We start from the raw sequence: 19,859 nt of genomic DNA, 5'->3' as shown, positions 1-19,859 counted from the left end.
AGCAGGAGGAAATTTTCAGTTTGCATTAGAAGTAAGTTAATACAGCATTTTTTCCATGAATTTTGCTGCAGACGCCCAGTTCGTAATACTGAAAATGTATAAATATTACCATAGCCTGATCCGTGGTCATTCTGCAGACCACATGCAAAGTCCTACATTTTTGACAACTTTGTGAGTGTTATTAATATGCATTAATGGATATTGCTTCAGTAGTTCAGTACTTCCTGTCAAGGTTAAGTAGTCCGGGCCAGTTAACGAGGCCTGGACCCAGCGGTGCCACTCAGCCCGCCCTTTCTATTTCCATGTTTGACCAGAGCTGTCACTACGGATACCCGAGTCATCCCAACTCAGTGTCTCCCTCCATCAGCAGGGCCTAATCACACAGGATGTTACTGCTCCGCTCCCCTCTGACACGGCACTGTTTACATAAGTCGTCCCGCATCAGGCCAGAGCTACCTTTGATCAATCCCTGTGTGCCGCTCACTGTTCTGCCTCCACCCGACCCCGCGGACCTTTCAAACCCAGCCGAGCAGCACTGCTCATGACTATCAGCTGCCTTTGAGCAGCAACATTGACTCAGTCGGCCTGCGTGGGGAAAGCACGGCCTGCCAAGGCCCCAAAATAGTTCTTCCTGTTAGACATTTTGTTTAATTCTGTCATAACACATCACACCCCATTCTCTCCCACCTCCTCTTCCTCCTCCCCCTCCTCCTCCGCCTCCTCCTCCCCTTTTGTTTTCCAGGTTTCTTTATGAGCTCTCCCAGATTCCAGACTTCGCAGGTCGAGCCCACTGCATCATCTTCCAGTCAGTATTCCTCGATACCATCTCGTCCATCCGTCGCAAGGTGGACGTCATCTCGAATGTCTGCAAAGTAAGAACATCACTTCAACAAACACTGCTTCAGAGAAGTGAGATGTTTTGAAGTGGGATTGTATGAAGTACTTATCCACACCAGTCGGCACGACCCCAGTTTGGAGAAGCAGCAGAGTAACCAGTGTAGGAAACAAAGCAATACACTGTTGTGGACAGGGCCAACAAAATGTATTTACCCACCCAAAAAATCAGTATCAATTTAGGTGTATGCCATTTATAAAATATGTTCAACACTTTACCTTGCTATCACACGGCTTTTTCTTTTTTGGCAGGAAACTGCCATTATATGAGCCAAATGTTGCTCTGTCTAAACCAACCAAACTCCATAAGTGAAATCATTTGAGTCATTTTACCCAGCAGAACACAGAAATTGCTGGTCTACCTCGATCTGTTATTTCGTTTGTGTTACTGCGCGACCTTTTAAAAGTTCTGATTAATTGTAGCGACAATAACACAAACTAACCAGACAGCACAGCAGTACACCAGCAACTAACATGTTCTGAGAGGTATAATTACTCATTTTGTGTATGGAATTTGGCTGATTTTGAGAGAATGATATTCTAGAATTTTATAATTAATTTTATAATTTTTGGAATATTATTTAAGCTTTGTGAAGGTTTACTAACCCAAAGGTTATGTGTGTGTGTATTTATGTATGTCAGGATCTGCTAGAGTGTAAACATTTGCGGGACATACTGGGTCTCGTTTTGGCCTTTGGGAACTACATGAACGGAGGGAACAGGACAAGAGGTCAGGCTGATGGCTTTGGACTGGAGATCCTCCCCAAACTAAAGGACGTCAAGAGCAGGGTAACGCACCACTTCTAATTTTACACTCCAAGTGCCATCATCCCCTGGAAAAAATATCAGGTAATTAATCATAATTTGTTTCCTCCTCAGGACAATCGTATGAACTTGGTGGATTATGTGGTTTTATACTACCTGCGTAATTTTGATAAGGTATGGTCCTGTCAGTCAAATGCGCAATATTTTACACTCTTAAAACATCTGTTACTCAACACTGAGATGCTTATATGCTCCACTGTTTTAGCATGCTGGCACAGAGAAGAGTGTGTTCCCTCTGCCAGAGCCTCAGGATTTCTTCCAGGCTGCTCAGGTGAAGTTTGATGACCTCACCAAGGACATCAGGAAGCTGAAGAAAGACCTGACTGGTGGGACATTTTCACTGTGCTTATCGAGGCTTAATCTGCACACCACATTGCATTCTGTTGCTCTGGCCATCTTTGTTTCATTGTAAATCACTCACAGTACTTGTGTACATCACTGTCTTTCAACAGAGCAGTTTAGATGTAAATGTACGTCTAGTGTACTTTTCCTGCCCTGTGTACAGAGGTTTGTGGGTGTATTCAAGACCTCGGATAGCCTCAGGCTGCTTTTCCCAGTTTCCAGACATTTCATCTTGTGTCATCATAACAGCATAACCTCTCCCATTTTGGGACCAATGATAGAACCACTTCTTCCTCCCAAAGAAGCATCTACATTTTTTTGCTCAAGAGCATTTAAGGAGGAAATTAACAAAAAAAAAGCTAATTCCAACTCATTGATGAAACTAAGGCTGGCTTTATTTTGCGTAACTTTTACACAACCAGTTGTAAGTTTCTAAATTTCCATGCAACTCATCAGTTACATGAAGCAGTTAAAAACTATCAAAGTCTCATGCAACACAATCTAATATTTAAATTCACTAAATGCTACATTATAACATAACATTTACATTTATAATAACAATAACTACATTTGCATCTTTGTATCTTACTTTGTATCAATTTCTCACCAAATAATATTAATTTGGATGTGCTGTGTGCTTTTTCTTCTGGCACTTGCACCCTGTTTTATTTAATAATGGCTATCCTTAAGAATAGGAAGACAGCTATCAGTGTGTTGATGCTAATTGATATGCTTGAGGAAAAAAAACACAACCTACTGGCTACTCTAAAGAGAGGCAAATGGATCATTTTAACTCTCTACTCAAGGAGCTTGATCCAAAGAGCCTCCAGTGAGTGCATCTGCCCTTTGATTCAAGGAAGATAAATATAGAAATATCTCTTTGTTGCCATCTTGTGACATTAGTATGAAAGTGTAGCTTGATATATGACTGTATTTTAGATAACAGTTCTTTGTATTGAAGCAGAGCTATAACTCAGCTTCCAGTGGCATCACCTGTTAACTGCGAAGTAAACAAACTTTGCCTCGCTCATGTTTGTTTGTTGTGTTGTTGTGGTTGAGTTTCAGACAAGTTTCAGGTGTGCAGCAGACGGTTTTAGACCATGCAACTTAATTGTAACTTAGGCTGGTGTTACACGGTGAAACTTTGACGCAACTTTAATTTGTTGAATCTCAGGTGAAACAAGGTTTTAGACTCTCCTTATTGCTAGCTTAAAATAAAAAAAAATTACAAAATAAACTATTGGATCATGGTGCATGATTCTACTTATTTTTGAATGGCTTCATGTAACTGTCAAGTTACTGGAAATTATTTTCATGCAATTTTCAACCTGCAACTAGTTTCACTGGTTTCGCTGTGTAATCCCAGCCTAATCAGAGGATAAATAAGTAAACACAATTTTGGTGTTCTGTGCTCAAAGTGTCGTGGGCGCCGCACCGCTCAGTAACCCAGCCAGCCAGCCAGTCAGTCTTGGCCAGGGCCATGTTGAGGTTAAAGGCGATGCCCCCCAGTGCCCTTGGTGTCTGTGGTTATTTAAATCAACCAATAATATGGCATATGAAAGCAATTAGATATGCTCGGCAGCTCTCCCCTTACGTTTTTTAGATTGCTGTTAAAGCCCTCTCCTCTCTGACCCGGGGGAAAAATACAAAGAGTCTACTAAAGTACCCAGACCCACCTCAAGCTGTCACTCATTTATTAGGAAAAATGGAAGACCTGAAGACAATAAATGCAACATAAGGGCCCTCGTATTTGATCTCTGCTGCAGCACAGTCTGGCACAGTAGTCCTCGGGGGTATTAGCATCACAGGGCGAGCGTTGGATTGTGGATGTTTGATGAGCTCCACCTCTGACTCCCACCTTTTTTATCCTCTCCAGTCGCCAGGAATAAATATTTATGCCTGGCTATTATAAACCAGCCTAAAGAAAGCAAGTGGTCTTAATTATGAAGCTAACACAGATCGCTTCCATCTACATTGTGAATTGTGTCTAACACTGAATCACACGTTGGATTATTCACTCTTGTTTGCCCACCCCTCACCTGATCTTGAGGTGCTGACTGCAGTGTCTTGCCCTCCGGGCTCGGGTCAAAGGTCAGGAGACTGGGTGTTAGCAGTCACTCCATATCTCCATGCTTAGCCTCCTCCTCAGTCATAATCTATCATACAAATCCCAGCAGACTGTATGCAGTGTGTTTGCGGATGTAATGACACTTTGTGCCTTTGCTATGTGTGTGTGCATAGTCAAGACATCAGTGATGCTCAGGAGCGCGTCGTCGCCTGGCTTTGTTGCCCTCTCCTTCACTGGCTTGTGCAGAAACATGATCCTCTTTTGATGGGGCTTCCTGTTTGGGGAGAGGGTGATGACCTCTCTCTGTGCTCCTCTCAGGGGGGAGAGGGATGAGTGGGAGGCCACGAGGACCTAAACTTACTGTAGGACTCCCATAAAGATGAATATCTTCTTTTCTGTTTAGGTCTCAAATCATTTATAGCGGTCCAATTAGCTCTGGAACCAAAGACCCAAACCAAAGATTATCTGTAAAACCCCAAACAACTTCAGCTCTACCACGAGGAGCTGCTGATCAAACCTGGAAGATTTCGGGCCGGTGAGTACCGACATAAAGATCTCTTTAATGGCCGTGTAATTGGACTGGACAGAGAGGCAGGGACGCTACCGAATGAAATAGGATCAAATAAAAAGAAACAGTCAGAGCTCATTTGCTGCTCAGGGGAGTTTAGTGTTTCACAGAAGGCCTGGTCCAGGTTAGGCATTCATCACTGTGGCAAATCAGACAGTGTCCTGATTTTAAATGGCCTTTAATGTCAGGTTCAGGCAGGGCCTTTAGCCTGAGCTCTGTTTTACGACAGAGGCTCCGCTCAGAACGGCATGTGTGAAGTCAGCACACTGGAGTACAGTCGTCTGACCGAACAAGACAAAAATAATGTTAGATGTGGAGGTATTTGTCGTTGATTGGTTGTAAATGGTGTTTCAAGAAAAGTGTGAAACTATTCTATCTTTTAGGGCTGTATTTATTGATTAATCTCGTAATTATTTTTATTTTAATCAGTGTAATGGTAAACACAATCTCCCAGAGCCCAAAGTCATGTCTTCAGTTTGTCCAACCAACAGTCCAAAATCCAAATTTACTATTATAAATCACAAAGAAAAGCAACAAATCCTCACATTTAAGATGGAACCAGCAAGTGTTTGACATATTGTTTGAAAAATTACTGAAATTATTAATTGTTTGGCAACTAATTTTCTTTAGATTCACTCATTGATTAGGGCTGCACTTAAGGATTTTTTTTCTCGATAATATAACAATTAATTTGTACAAAATAAATGTCAGAAACTTGTCTCATTAACATTTCAATATTTTATTCAATCATAATCATGAAAAGTAGACACATAATTGCAGACGAGGTGTATTCGCCGCAGCTTCTTCTCTGGGTAAATTCATGCTTTGGTTGGACGCAGCAGTTCACTGCAACACGCCAACGCACATCATACAAATCAACATGTTTTCATAAATCATACTTCCATTACGCTGATGAATCACCCCAGCCCTAACATCAATGAGGATGATAGATACATTTACCATTGTCTAATCATGGCATTATCCATTTTCTCATGTGGCAGCATCAAAGTGATTTTGATGCTCCCCTGCCCTCAGATTTTAACAAGGGTTAACACTCTACCTCAAAGCAAGTCCTGTCTGATGTTTCTACCTGTCAGCATGGTATTCTCCTGCAAAAATTTAAGAGAAAAGATATAATTTGTTGGATACAAGTTGATTTATGAGGAGTGGAGAGGGGAGAGAGTGTCTCACCTTTCCTTACAGAGGCAGCCTCCTGGCTGGCCTCGCCTAGGAGGGAAGCGTAGGCTTCATCCCATAGAAAGGGGAGCTGGAACTCTGACAGTCGACTGGGTTTGGAGATAATTGGAAATCAGTGAGAGAATTCACTTTTCCAGGTATAAATAACTGGAATATGCCAGAGCTGGAGCAGTGCACTGGTTTAACCTCTGATGAAAAGTAAAAAGTAAAATATCATCAAAACTACTAAAAATGTTTTACAACAGGGTTCAAGAGGTTCACCATCTGATTCTACATACAGGTATTATTTATAATGAATTATTGCCTGGGACTGTATTTCAGCTGGAAACCAACCTTTTTAACAACAATACAGAAAAGATAGAATCACAACAGTATTGTTCTGCAGTCTTCTCTTTATACTAGTTTACTCCCTCAGTGTTACAGTGATCTACAGCTACAGAAACAGGAGGTGGCAGGGCGTTAAGGACACATTTCTGAGACAGACACATTCATCAAACAACTAGTTGCCTCATCTTGTGGCTCCCCATCTACTGTTTAAGCATAGTCTCTAATCCACACACACAGTCATGCATTGTTATGGTGTGCTGTGATTTCCTGGTAGCTGCTGTGGGGGCTCTTGCTTACTGCGGTAAAATCAAAAGTACATATTGACATCAAAGTCACCCATTTCGCAAACCACACAGGGTAAATCCTGGAGCAGAAGTCTGGCTCCCTTGTTTGTTTTTCTTCCCATTTTCTCCACCGCAGCTTATTGTCATGTTACCTCATATTACACAATAGCAAGTCCACTCTCTCTCATTCAGATGTGATGGATTGAGTGAATCCACTGAAGATACTGATGCATGTTTGAAAGTGTTGAGTCTGTTTCTTCCCACTGTGTGTGGCTTGCTGCACCTGTGGCTCTGGTTGCACGTGTTTGCACATAGAAGCTGAAATCTGGCTCAGGAAAAGTTGGGTTTTGTTGGTTTAGCACAGTCCATAAAAACACTTGTTAATCAATCTGTTCATGTCCATCAGGGTGCTGGTTTTCTAGCCAGTCCTCTGTTTAGTGATTGGCTGGAGAATACATCAGCAGCCCAGTTCAAAAGCTGCCGAGTTTGCTGGCTGTAATCCCATCTGTTTTCCTCTTAGAGTGTCAGTGGAATGGCTTTAAAGATCGGTGCTGTGGCTCCCAGCATGATCCTGTCTGTCTGTGGTGGGAAACCCATCCTCTGTGGCTACATGACTGGACAGAGAGCATGATGGGACGAACTGTGCCACCAGCAGCTGAGGGTTGACACTGTAAAATAGTTGTTGATTATTATCAACGTAGATAGCCATTTCAGACATTACCTTATCCAAGGCAATCTATGATTTGCTTATGATAATATTATATATGCAGTGTGTCATTCTTGTGTGACTGGTGATTTTTAACCCCAAATTAGAACATTAAAAGATAAATTCTATATCTGCATATTTCAGCATTGATCAGCCATATGGAAGCCTTTTATCTCTTACCTTGACTATAATTGACTGTAAATTTTACATGAAATTTTACAATTTGTAATACCAAGTGTCAGTAATTGTATTGTGACTTTGTATATATTTACAATAGAACAGTTAATTCTTTTTTTTACATCAAAATTGTAATTATACTTTTACACATTAATTTTACACACTAGCTGGAAAGTAGTTTAAGGTATCTAAAAGTGTTTATGCTTGTTTGGATACAAAGGCCTTGTGAGGAATGTTATGCCATCTAGCCAACATTACATGTTTGGTCCGTATTTTAAGAAAAACAAAACATAAAAAGTACTTCAAACAAACTAGGGCTGCAACTAACAATTACCAATTAATCTGTCAGTTATTTTCACAGTTAATTGATTAGTCTATGAGGTGTTTAAAAAACTGTGTAAAAATGTGTATCAGTATTCCCCAGAGCCCAAAGTGACGTCTTTAAATCGCTTCCTCTGTCCAACCGACAGACCAAAACCCAAAGACTGTATTTACTGTCATTAATGGCTAAGAAAAGCAGCAAATCCTTAGAAGAAGGTAGAACCAGCAAATGTTTGACATTTTTTCTTGAAAAATGACTGAAGCAATTACTATTAGCCAGTAAGACAGGTGTATAAAGGACACATTTTCTTTCTCGTGACTTTATTTTCTCCATATTTATGCAGCCTATCAAAGCAGAAACTTTGTACAATTGAATACAAACTTTTTTTTTTGCTTTAAATTGCTTGTAAAAAAAATGTAAGACATAAAACAAACATATGAGACAGCAATGCCACAACTTTCTCTCTGGCTGAATATGATTTCTCTTGGTTTATCCCATCAAAGTTTGTGGGACTATTTGTGCACAAAAGTAAAACAATTACATTCACTGCTCCATTGACACACATTCTGGTTTTATTTGTGACTAATAAGTAATATTTGATATTTCAAGCAAAGGCCTTGAGGGTCCTTTGTCTAACCTGACACATGGCGTCAGTCATTGATTCCTTTTGAATGCACTCCAGTAAAAAATGTATTATCACTGCGAGACAATGTCTCAAACTGGAGCTTTAGTTTTTATTCTTTACAGCTGCTGTGTTTTTGTGGGTTTCCTCCTTGTGGCCTTTGCTGTCTGGACCACATTTGGAAGAGAGCCGCCTCTAAATTGTAGACTTGCTGTTTTGAACACTGTTTTAATGGGTCTTTTTGAGTTGGGGGATTTCTGGTAAGGAAACGCGGTTTGTCCAAACAGGATATTTTGGTTGTCATGTTTGTGTGGTTGCTGATTTCTGTTTTGTATTTTGATAACTGCCGGCTCTCACCATCCGAGAAATGTCCTGGAATCCAGACTGTGAGGCTGTACATAGTTACTCCTCAATTCTAATCCTCAGACGTTGTTTCCTGTCTGATTTATTAAGACAGCCAATAAATAAAAGATGTAATAGAATGAGTTTACGGAGCTGCAGGTGCAGCGGCTTCACATGCAAACACATGAGAGCCAAACTAAAAGTGGATCTAAAAGCAGCGACACAGTGAAGTGAGACAGCGGCGAGACCTGTTAATGCTCTTGTTGTGTTGCAGAACTACTTAGCTATGCAGTCATAAGCAAGTGAAGGTATTTATTGCAGCCATTAATGACTTACAGGTTGGAGGAATGTGTGGCGTCTGTGTGTGTATAGTAACCCAGGCTTACAGTGGAGAGGAAATTGGGAAGGTTCGGCTGGAACACGCTCAGTCACGGCTGTTTCCTCTGAGCTCGTGTGAGCTGGGTCATTTGGCGCCGCACGGAAAAACGCGTCGACAAACAGCAAACACATCTGCTGCCCTCACGTGTATGATATTAAGACATCACAGACAGCAACAGCATGTAAAACAACTTTCAAGTGTTACTGACTTGTAAACCATGGGATGCTCTAGAATCAGTTGATATGAGTAGATCAAGGGGGAAAAAAGGCTAAATAAATAAAATACAAATCAAGTTTAGTGTTCAAAATTTCAATTGAATGCACGCAAGAAATTTAATTACCTATTCTATTAAACCCATTTTTGTGTCATTCATTGCTGTTGTGGTGTGTGTCTGTGCTTTAAATTGTAGCATTATTACATTTATTTTTAGGGTTAAAAAAAAAATAAGACACAGAAAGAGAAGATAAGATAGTTAAGATAAGATAATAAAACAGAATATATAATACAAAATACTTCTGGAATAATATGCCTTTTTTACATTAATGAACATCTCTTATTTGACATGATTTTTTTGGAGATTATATTTTTGGGGCTTTTTGCCTTTATTGGATAGGGACAAGCGAAGAGCAGACAGGAAAGGGGGCAGAGAGGGGGGTGACAGCCACAACCAGTACATGGTGCACGTGCTCTACCCACTGAGCTACAGGAGCGCCCCTTACTTGACATGATTTTGTCTATCTTCTCACCACATTTTGATTAACCTAATTTCCCAGCATTTAGCTACACCATATTATTAATTCGTTTTTAATGACTTGTTCCTCCACTCCCATAATTAAGAGGCAGTTCGCCTGTTGTATCATTAATGGTTTCCCTCCGTTCTCTTTCCGTTCTCTCTGCCAGCTCGTGAGAAGGACGTGCAGAAGGTGTGCGCCAACTCGTCATCAGAAAACCTTCAGCCCTTCAAGGAGAAGATGGAGGGATTTATCTCTTCTGGTGAGTCGAGATAAGATTTTTATCTGTGGCAAACCTGTAGGCATATGTACTGTGTATCCCCTGTCACACATGCACTGCAACTCTGCAACTATCCAGACTCTAACCGGAGGAGCTGTACGCGTTTTTTAGCCCGAATTTGACCCTGCCAGCTCCCTAGTCCAAAATCTGGTTGAGCCTCATGTGTGAATGGAGCAGCTCAGTGTCCAGAGTGAGCAAATAGGCATGTTGATGATGTTACACAGTGTGCAGCTGCTTCATCTCCCCTCTGCTATCCTGTATATTACTTTCCACTCTCTCATTGATCGTTTGTTTTCCTTGCAGACTGTTGAACAGTGTCAGCCTATATGAGTCAGTCACGTTTAAATGGCTTTTTTCGTGATCTGTGGTGTGAAAATACCAAATTATTTTGAAACTCCCGTTGATATCAGCACAAGAACAGTCATCGTTATGGATGAGTCCTTCTCATGCACGCTCTGCAGCCGCCACCCCTCACCTAAAAAAAACTTAGCAATGACCCTTTAGCACTAAAATACAGGGAAAAAAATGGAAATCATTGATTACCACTTAAACAAGATGCATTCAATCATTTTTCCATATACTCTTTCCGTATGCAGCCCAGAAACGCACATATACATACACATATGCTGTATGTGTAACCTTTCACTGATTGTAATCACTAAATATTTTCCACCCCTGAGATAATTGGATTGAACTCCATCAAGAGAAGGCATAAGTCTCGCCCACTTCCCCCAAAGCATGTGCAATGACGCACGCAAGTTCTGGCCGATGTATGTTTGCCCTCTGTCCTGCTCATGAGCTGGCCTGACTCATGTAAAGTTGTGAAGAAAATCCTCTGCGTCTTCAAAGATGAAACATATTTGGTCAGAGGATTTACAGCTGAGGAGATGGTCATGAAAGCAAGCTTACAGAGCAAGAAAAACCCCATTTTCACCCAGACACACAGCATGGGACCTTTTTAAAAAAGGAAGGTATAATTATGTTTTTTGCCATGTCAGACAGTCAGCTGGGTGGTGGAGAATCTGCCTCTCAGTGTGTGTGTGTGTGTGTGTGTGTGTGTGTGTGTGTGTGTGTGTGTTTGTTCTTGCTGGGCGAGGGCGTCTCGGTGCGCTGTAAGACAGCATGAGGACAGGAGTCTACAGGCCTGTAGAACGGATCACATTGCCTCTAACATGGTTCTCATGTACTCTCGGCTGCCATAAAGCTGGCAGGACATCTCTGGCTGCGGCCTTGTAAAGACTGGCCGGCCTCAGCGGATCAGGCCTGGGGACCACCGGGACAGGGGCAGAGCTTCCCCGATGTACTCTGATGATCATCTTGCCGTCTGTCCCCTTTCTGACCCAGACACTTGTCCTGTCTTCTTCCTTCACACCCTTTAAGCTACCAAGAAAGAAGGGTTCCCAGAATCCCTCTGTATCTAAGTCACTTTCAACCTTCACTTTTCATCTGTAGGAAGCAAATAGTGGAGCGTAAGAATTTGTGAAGGTGACTGTGTACATGTTTCCCTGAGTTATGGAGCTTTTATCATTGAAGTGATGGTCCATGCTGGTTATTAGAGAGCCATCTGCTGCTCTACATTTGTTTCACAGAAGCTTTATTATACACAAACCTTCCTCTGCATCTGAGAAGATGCCATTAAGGCATCTTAGTTGGCCAGAGATGGCTCCATGTCTTTATCCCACTGTCACATTACTTGATTCACTTGTGCCTGGATAAACTTTTAATGTGGTCATTTGGCCACTTTAGAATCCACTTGCTTGCAGTTTCTGTCCTGGGTTTGCACTGATGCCTTTGGGCAAGAATCCTTTCACATTTTGTGCACAAACTGATGAAATCCAGTTAGCCTGCAGGCTCTGATTTTAAATCAGTATTTCAAGAGAATTGCCTTATTGTGCCAACTAGGCTGATATTTGATATGCTGATATTTTCCAACTTTTAGCCAACTGCAGATGTCTATATATGCACAAATTTTTCCCCATCTAATTGCAGAGAACATTAATAGGACGTTTTCCATTAGCGTGCCAAGCCAAAACTTGTCATGCAAATTTGCATTTCCATTACCAGCTTTAACGCACAGAGCTGTGTGTTCAGCTCTCAGTACTTTTGGTAGCTTCTAACTGAATCTCTGTTTTTTTGAAGTTAAGTTTTGCTCCTGTGTCACTGTTTGTACTTTCAGATATCTGAATTTATTACTGCTCAGGAAAACCCAACATTTCCTGATTTTGCGGCTTCATAATAAAAGCATTTAAAAAGGGGGACTTTTATTGTAAAGAATTTATAGGAAGTGTTCATTCACCATTTTACAGCCACTTGAGTTGAGCTAAGCTCATCATCAGTTAAAAGACATATCTTCAAGTGGGTAGCCCTGTTGTAATGGAGATCCAAATCCCTGCTGTGCTGGGCTGGCACACCGAGTCAAACCGAGTTAAGTCAAGCCAGTACATGTGTATGAAAAAGTGGTACAAGTCTCTCCTGTAGTGTAACATATTATTATGCCTATCATGGTAGCCCACTGGCAGACGCAAATAAAACGCTTTTCAGAATGTTCACACTGAAAACAGACTGAAACATCTTTTCCACCACTTAATGACAAAGGAAAGTCTCCCTCTCACATGTGGACTAGACCTCATTAAAGGACTATTTGCCTGCATTACTTCACAGAGTGGTGAAACAATAGACTCACTCCGTCATAAAGAGTTAGATCAGGTATCTCACAGGGAGACTGTAGCCATATGTTCACGGCGCAGAGTGAAAATTTGTGGTGAGACCATTTTTGCGTTACAATTCCTGAAAATATGTTTATTTAATACCAAGTCTGCATTCCTGAGAGAGAAATGTGCCATGACATTGTTCCAGCTAGTTTATCCACCTTAACGGCTCCTGAGTGCCAAAGCTTTCCTTGGGCTTTGCTCAGTGTCACAGAATATTTCAAAGGTTTTAAAACCACTGCAGTTGCCACTGGCTACAAAATGGCATCAGTTGGCGAAGGCACATCTTGAGTATAAACTTTCCAGTGGAATACTTGTAAACCTTTCTTTCATAAACAGAATTCCTCGAGCCGTGTTGTCCGTGTGTCGGGAGGAGCAGTGTGTAATCATCGTTTGTGATGATTCCATGACTTCAAAAGGCATAACAAAGCAACGGTGCTCACATCAAAGAGCATCTGAGGTTCTTAAACCTTGACTCATCAGTGAATGAGTGAATTTCTCACCCAGGTAAATTCTCAGGAGGCTGACCACAGATGCATGTGTTTGACACGTGATTTTCAGATATTGAAATTAACCGGCAAGTAACAGTGATGGGAAATGAATCATTAGAGGCCTCAGAAAACACATTGTGGAGTTTAACTTCTTACTCATACGAAAGGATCAAAGTCTACCGGTGAATTAACAGATAAAAACTTTCTGCTGAGAGTTTCTGAGTTGCACTGACCCGTAAGCCAGCCTGTGGAGGAGCTCACAGCAGGGCCTGCAGGTGAACCCAAACGCCCCACACTCTGCCTCTTAAACTTGCCTGCATGATCTCTCCCAGATCTAACGGGGGATACTGCTGAAACCCACTCATCTGTTCTCCTGTAAGGCTGTTCCTCTGCTTGTCCTGTCACTGGTTTTGCACCAAGTCTTTCCATCCCTCTGAAAAGTTTTCTTGTATTTTATTTGTTCTGTTGATTTGATCTCATTCACTAATTATCTGCCGCAGAAAATCTTTGCTACAATCTATTTCTCTCTTTGAAGACATGACCCTCTTATTCAGACCTATGCTTTAAGAAGGTGTTCACACCAACCTTGTTTAGTCCGGTTGAACCAGCCTCTGGAGCGTTTACCCCCTTGGTTTGTGTGCGTTTGGGGTTGCGTGAACTGCGAACTCAAGCTTTGGTCCAGACCAAACAACTGCTCTCTCATACACCTCGAAGGGGTGGTCTTGGACTGCTGTCACATTAATTCGGGAGCAGTTCATTTCTGGTGTGAGCACCGTTTAGTACAGTTTCTGTGATTGGTTCATTGTGTCATTTCACTGGTTAAAAAACATTTTTTTCTTCTGTTTTCATCAGTACTTTTGTAGCCAACTGAATCTGTGATTTGAAGTTTAGTTTCTCTCCTGCATCTTTGTTTATACTTTCTAGTATCTTCCCTATTTTACAGTTTCATGTTCTCTTTCAGCTGTATCAGATTTGTGTCAAGGGACTTTCAATGTTTAGAATTTAATTAGGAAATTAGACGTCCACAGGTTTAATGCCATTTAACTGAAGACAAGTGCGCAGTATATGAGTAGGTGTATAAGTTCACAATGTTTGAGTTTTAATTTTGTGAACACAAACTGGACCCGTTGGAAAATTGAACCAATGTATCATTTTCACATTGATTTGATTCAGAAACTGGACCCTTAGGTGTGAACCTGCCCTAAGAGTGTATTCACACCTGTAGTGTGGTTCATTTGGTCTGGACCAGGGGAAAAAAGTGATGCATTGTTGCATTTTAGTTCTAGTTGGTTCTAGTAGTTGGTTTCTGTTCTAGCTGACTTTGAACAAATGAACCAAGAGGAGTTAACATGATGTTTTACAGACTGACATTTAACTCTGTGACCCTGTGACCAACAGAAATTTATGCTTCAGTGCTAATATTTATGTTCAGCTCATGAAGAAATAACTGATTTTAAGTATTCTCATCATCATTATTATCATTATTATTATAATTCTGCAAATAGACTGCACATTGTGAATATTTACTGACAGAGAAAGGATAAAAAGAAGGTTTCTTGTACAGTCATCAGCATTTACAGATTTATTGCTGTGGAATCCCTGTCACACACTGTTTAATAGACTTATTGGCCTGACAAAGTCCAGTAGTAGGATACAAGCACAGCAGTTTGAACCTTTTGACCCATTAATCATGGAAAATCCCCATGCTGATGTGCATATGTGTAACCGAATGATTTTCCTGAATACATTCATGGCTTATACAGATCAATTGTTCATTTTTTTCATAAACAGTCCCCCAGTTAAATGTTGTTCGTATGCACAGGAATCCTTGTCTTTGTTACTTTGTGCACAACAAATTTCATGTGACAGATTCAATAAAAAGTTTATCACAGATTAAAAAAAACAGCCTCCCAGATCAGCCGACTGTGTTTGTTTCAACATCTAATCAGCCACCTTTTAGTTTCCCTTTTTAATAGGAGCTCTTTGAAACCTCTGGGGATACTCTGACAGGCATATTTTTCATCTTGAATACAAGCCATGACTAATTGAAAACAAATTCCTGCTTTTAATCTCAGCTTGTGCAAGCCTCACTCCACCAGCACTCTTAGGAAATACATGTGTAACATCACATCCTTGCACTTTCTTTGTTGTCAGTGAGTCAGACCCCAATAACCAGAATTCCACAAGTTCAGATGACCTTGAATTACGTATGCCAAGTACAATTTGCAGATTAATGACTGTCCAAACAGTCTGTTTTTGATGAGGTCTCTAAGATACACTGTGTATCAGTGAGGGATGCTTTGTGAAAATCCTCACAGCATCCCTCTTCCTCTGCTTTCCATCTCTTTGTTATCTAGTTGCTCAGTGTAGCAGTAGTTTGGAAAAGTGTGTCAGAGTTTTAAAGCCCTAATTTATTGTCCCTCTCAGCATGCACATCTCATAACTTTCTAGTTAGCGACTACTGGTTTCATGTTTACACGGCGAGCGGAGGAAGAGAAACTTCACACATCCTCTCTCTGGGCCGCTTTCTCCCCCAGCCTCTCGGCTCCAGTGCCACCTCTGCACAGTCGCACCAGAGGGGTACCTCAGGCGCCAGCCTGACCCCCACTGAGACTAACGCCATTGGTCACGGCCCCTCTACTCTCCCCCCCCTCCTCTCTCTATCCCAGACATGGCCACAACCTCCCTTCATTAGGTTTACCTCAGCCCCCTTGCCCACATACATGTAAAAGAAAAAAAGAGTAAAAGTAAAAGGGGTGGTTGGTCGGAGGCTTAAGCTCACCTTCTCCCAAAAGACCCCCAAACCTGCCTTTGAACAATTTTTTGGAGACTTCCCGCTCTTAAATCTTCAAGTAGGAAAGGTCCCCCATCATTGTAAAAAGGATGAATCTGGAAAAATGCAATAAATCTGAGATCACAGGCACTCTCTGGCCCTAGATAAATTCTTGCACCTCGGCCTGGCCCGCTGCACACATCTGCCTTGCATTTAGACACTTTTACATGGCAGGAGTCCACAGGAGCCTCCAGTTCCCAAGCCTCTCTGCTCAACCCTGCGCCCCTGCTTCAGCTCTGCTCACAACACGCACATGTATGTCAGCACTCACACACCTCTGCAAACAGACCACTGCTCCCCGCCCCACGCCCGACCGTCACAGGCTCACACTCTCATGCGTCAACGCACAGAAGCACGTCAAACTTTACAATGTGCTTAACTGTCACTTGGATAACATGCTTGCTGCACCAGTCACATCTCAACCCAGAGCCCTTCTTCTTCTTTTCTCCTCAACTGACAGGATGGCTAATGGCCACAGCGCCCCCCTCTGGACTCCTGTTAGCAGTTTGTAGTGGCTGTCAGTGAAATTAAATGTCACCAAAACCCCCATAGTCTGCCCCATGATCAGTCTTAATCCATTATTTTTTTCTTTTTTACAGCTCAGAAGGAGCACTCAGCTGAAGAGGACCGACTCAATGCAGCACAGAAAAGGTAGGAGACCTACTTGAAGGGATAGTCCTCATTATTTTATGTGGGGTTATATGAGGTGCTTATAGGTAGTCAGTGTGTTACCTACAGTAAATGCTAGATAGAACAGAACCCCAGTTTGCAGAAGCAGAGAGGGGCACCAGCAGTGGTCTCGCAGACCTTTCCCTACAGTGCTCAGCGCTAGAGAAGGGTCTGGCTCCATGCATACACATTCTGCTATAACAGAAAAAACATTGTGCCTTGTTTGCATTTCGGTGCTCATGCAAAGTAGTGTTGAGTAGGAAATTGTTTTGGTGGAACATCGGGAGACGAGCTCTGGCGTGAAATGACTACATCACTGCAAAAGAAAGGTAACAGCTGTTAGCTTATTTTCATTCGTACCACGAGCGTCCCAGGCACTAATTTGCTGTTTTCAGGGTGTAGGTGTTACAGCTAGCAGGTTGTTCTTGTTTCCAGGGACTTTCATATATCATGGACACTGCAATTCCACTTGATGCAAGCAACCAATGGCAGGACTTATACCTGCAGTGTGTATGTGGTATGGTATAAAAAAATCAGTATAAGTATACACTATATTTAGAATATTTTCACCACTGCTGTCAGACAGCCTTTTCTGACAGGAAGCCACTGTTATATAAGCCAAATATCGCTCTTTCTAAACCAACCAAACTCCACAGGCAAAATCAGTCATTTTACCTCTCAGATGACACGACTTGCTGCACTACTGCTGCCTCACTGTATTAGTTTTCTTGGGACATCGTGTGACTTCTTTGTTGTAAATGGTTAGCTTGGATTCTTGCTTGGATTAGCTTGCATTGAGTTCGCTCGTGGAGTTTTGTTGCTTTGGAGAGAGTATATGGCTTATGTAATGGTATTTCCCATCAGAATAGGCGGTCTAACAGGAAAGAAAAGTGGTGAAAATATTCTTAATAAAATATACACTTAAACTGTTTTTTTTTTTAGGTGAACCTTTTTTAAGTGGCTAAGATATGTTTTGTTGCTGACCCTGTTCACAGCAGTTCATTGCTTAGCATCCATCCAAATACTCCTACCTGCTTCTCCAAACAGGAGGGCATGTCGACTAACATCTGCGGTAGGCAATACACTGACCATAGATAAGTATCTTATACAACCCCACATTAAATAATCCGAACTATCCCTTTAAAAACCCATAGTTATGATGCATTGAAAAGTATGAGTGAATGATCATGTTTGGATAGAAAATGTTTATAATTTCCTTGATTTCATCTCTCAGTTAGGGAGTCCTGCCAAATGTTTAGGATTGCAAACATCACATGTTGAATTATTTAGCTTACTTCACACAGATAACATAGTTGGTGGTGTCTGATAGTACTAATGCTTCTTATTTGTGTAGTTGTATACAGTCGGCATCAGCTGATAAAGGTTTCTGCCATGTTGAGAAATTCTGAAATTGAAAACCAACTTTGAGAAGACAGGGTTGTTAGATGTTAATTATTTTACAGGATTTAGCTCAATTTTATTCATGCCTGCCTGTCAGGAAAATTTCAAATCAGTGTGCCAAAATTTTCATGTGAAGCAATGGACTGTCTTTAGTTAATGAAAGAAGCAGTGCATTATTGCATACCCAAGGTAGGTCATTCATGTATATCAAAAATAAGAGAGGTCCAAGAATTGAACCCTGAACTACCCCCACAAAGTAGCATAGGTCAATTGAAATTTGCCTGTTAATAGATACATACTATTGTCTTTTCTCCAAATAATCACCCCACCATTTTAGAGCAACATAATGAAAAGCAGATAAATCAAAAAATATCAAAAATCATGTTTGAATAAGAACATTTCGAATTTTCTACATTTCATCCCCCAACGAGGGAGTTCTGCCAAGTGTTGTGGACTGCAAACGTCACATGTTGACTTATTCAGCATGCTTCACATAGATAACATAGTTGGTGGAATCTGATAGCCCTAATGGTTCTTATTTGTATAGTTGTATCTAGTTATTAGAGCCAGCTGATAAGGTTTGGACATGCTGAGAAATTCTGAAACTGAAACCCAACTTTGACTTGACAGGGATTGCTGGATGTGATTTATTTGCAGGATTAAGCTTCATTTTATATATGTGATATTTTAAGTATTTATACACCTGTGTTCACTTGCAGGCCTTTTGTGATTTGTCTCAAAGACAGATAAACAAGACGAACTTGCCTTCCAGAAACCACAGTGAATTTCTACACACCCATAATGTGCAGCATACTGTATTTTAAGCCTGAACGCCCTGTGTTTCCTCCCCTACAGTTCCTATCATTCTTATCTGCCATGTTTTGTGCAGAAGACTCCCAAGAGTTTTCTGAGAGGCATCTGATTTATAGGCGTAAGACACACTGGCAGCCGCGGAGCTCGCCTGTCCGAGTGAAAATCATCTCTGGAACTTTTCATATTGGAAAAAGATGGTGGAGCAGACAAACAAAGCAAATAGATTATTTTTGCCTTGTTTGGATAGAGAGCAGAATTGTTTGCTTTATATCGTAACGCTCCCACTTCCAAAATAAATCATGAACGCACATAAAGGAGAAAGTGAAAGACGCCGGACGCAGGAAAATGGAAACTATAAACAATTAGGAAGTTGATTGCTTTGGACAAAACTATAACTCAGCAAATGGTTCCAAACTGTTCTGTTTCATGTTTCTGTTCCTAAGCCAAGAGAATCGCTCTCTGTTCTGGCCCTTCACCCCCGCCCTCGCCAAATAGTGATATCTCTATCCTCTGAACCGGACTGACACGTGCATGTGGACCCTCTTGTGCGCGGGTGACACCACTGTAATGAAGGCATTGAACTTGGAGGGGAATATTGATCAAAAGGGCCCCGCAGCTGACAGCACCTTTGCCTTTAATGAAGTTTTCCTTTAATTTCATCTAAAGAGGGGGCTGGCTGGCTGGTGCTAGGTAGAGCAGGAGGGAGGTGGAGGAGGAGGAGGAGGAGGGACACGGGGCGGGGGGCTCTTTCTCAGGTTCCCACAGAGCCACCTCGTAAAAGTGACACGCTGTTGATGAATATGGGCGTCAGCGGGCTCACCGGGCCCTGGGTGGGCTCTCACATCTGCACTGGATGAGGGATCCTCGTACAAATACACAT

General features: G+C 41.6%; 1 protein-coding gene across 2 annotated transcripts in view; it reads left to right on the top strand.

Annotated features, from left to right (window-relative positions):
* Window positions 1-19,859, top strand: part of LOC146310614 (formin) — a 74,334-nt gene that overhangs the window by 46,367 nt on the left and 8,108 nt on the right. For both annotated transcript variants that reach the window (XM_084742001.1, XM_084742000.1), the window contains 6 exons: window positions 743-872; window positions 1,537-1,683; window positions 1,774-1,833; window positions 1,925-2,045; window positions 9,954-10,046; window positions 16,696-16,747. In XM_084742001.1, coding sequence (XP_084598127.1) covers window positions 743-872; window positions 1,537-1,683; window positions 1,774-1,833; window positions 1,925-2,045; window positions 9,954-10,046; window positions 16,696-16,747 — 603 coding nt within the window. The remainder of the gene's footprint in view (window positions 1-742; window positions 873-1,536; window positions 1,684-1,773; window positions 1,834-1,924; window positions 2,046-9,953; window positions 10,047-16,695; window positions 16,748-19,859) is intronic.

This window comes from Lutjanus erythropterus, chromosome 18, assembly GCF_056507025.1.
Source record: "Lutjanus erythropterus isolate fLutEry1 chromosome 18, fLutEry1.hap2, whole genome shotgun sequence".
Taxonomy (NCBI): domain Eukaryota; kingdom Metazoa; phylum Chordata; class Actinopteri; order Lutjaniformes; family Lutjanidae; genus Lutjanus; species Lutjanus erythropterus.
The sequence above is the reverse complement of the archived record's forward strand: the minus strand, read 5'-3'. Positions and strand labels throughout refer to the sequence as shown.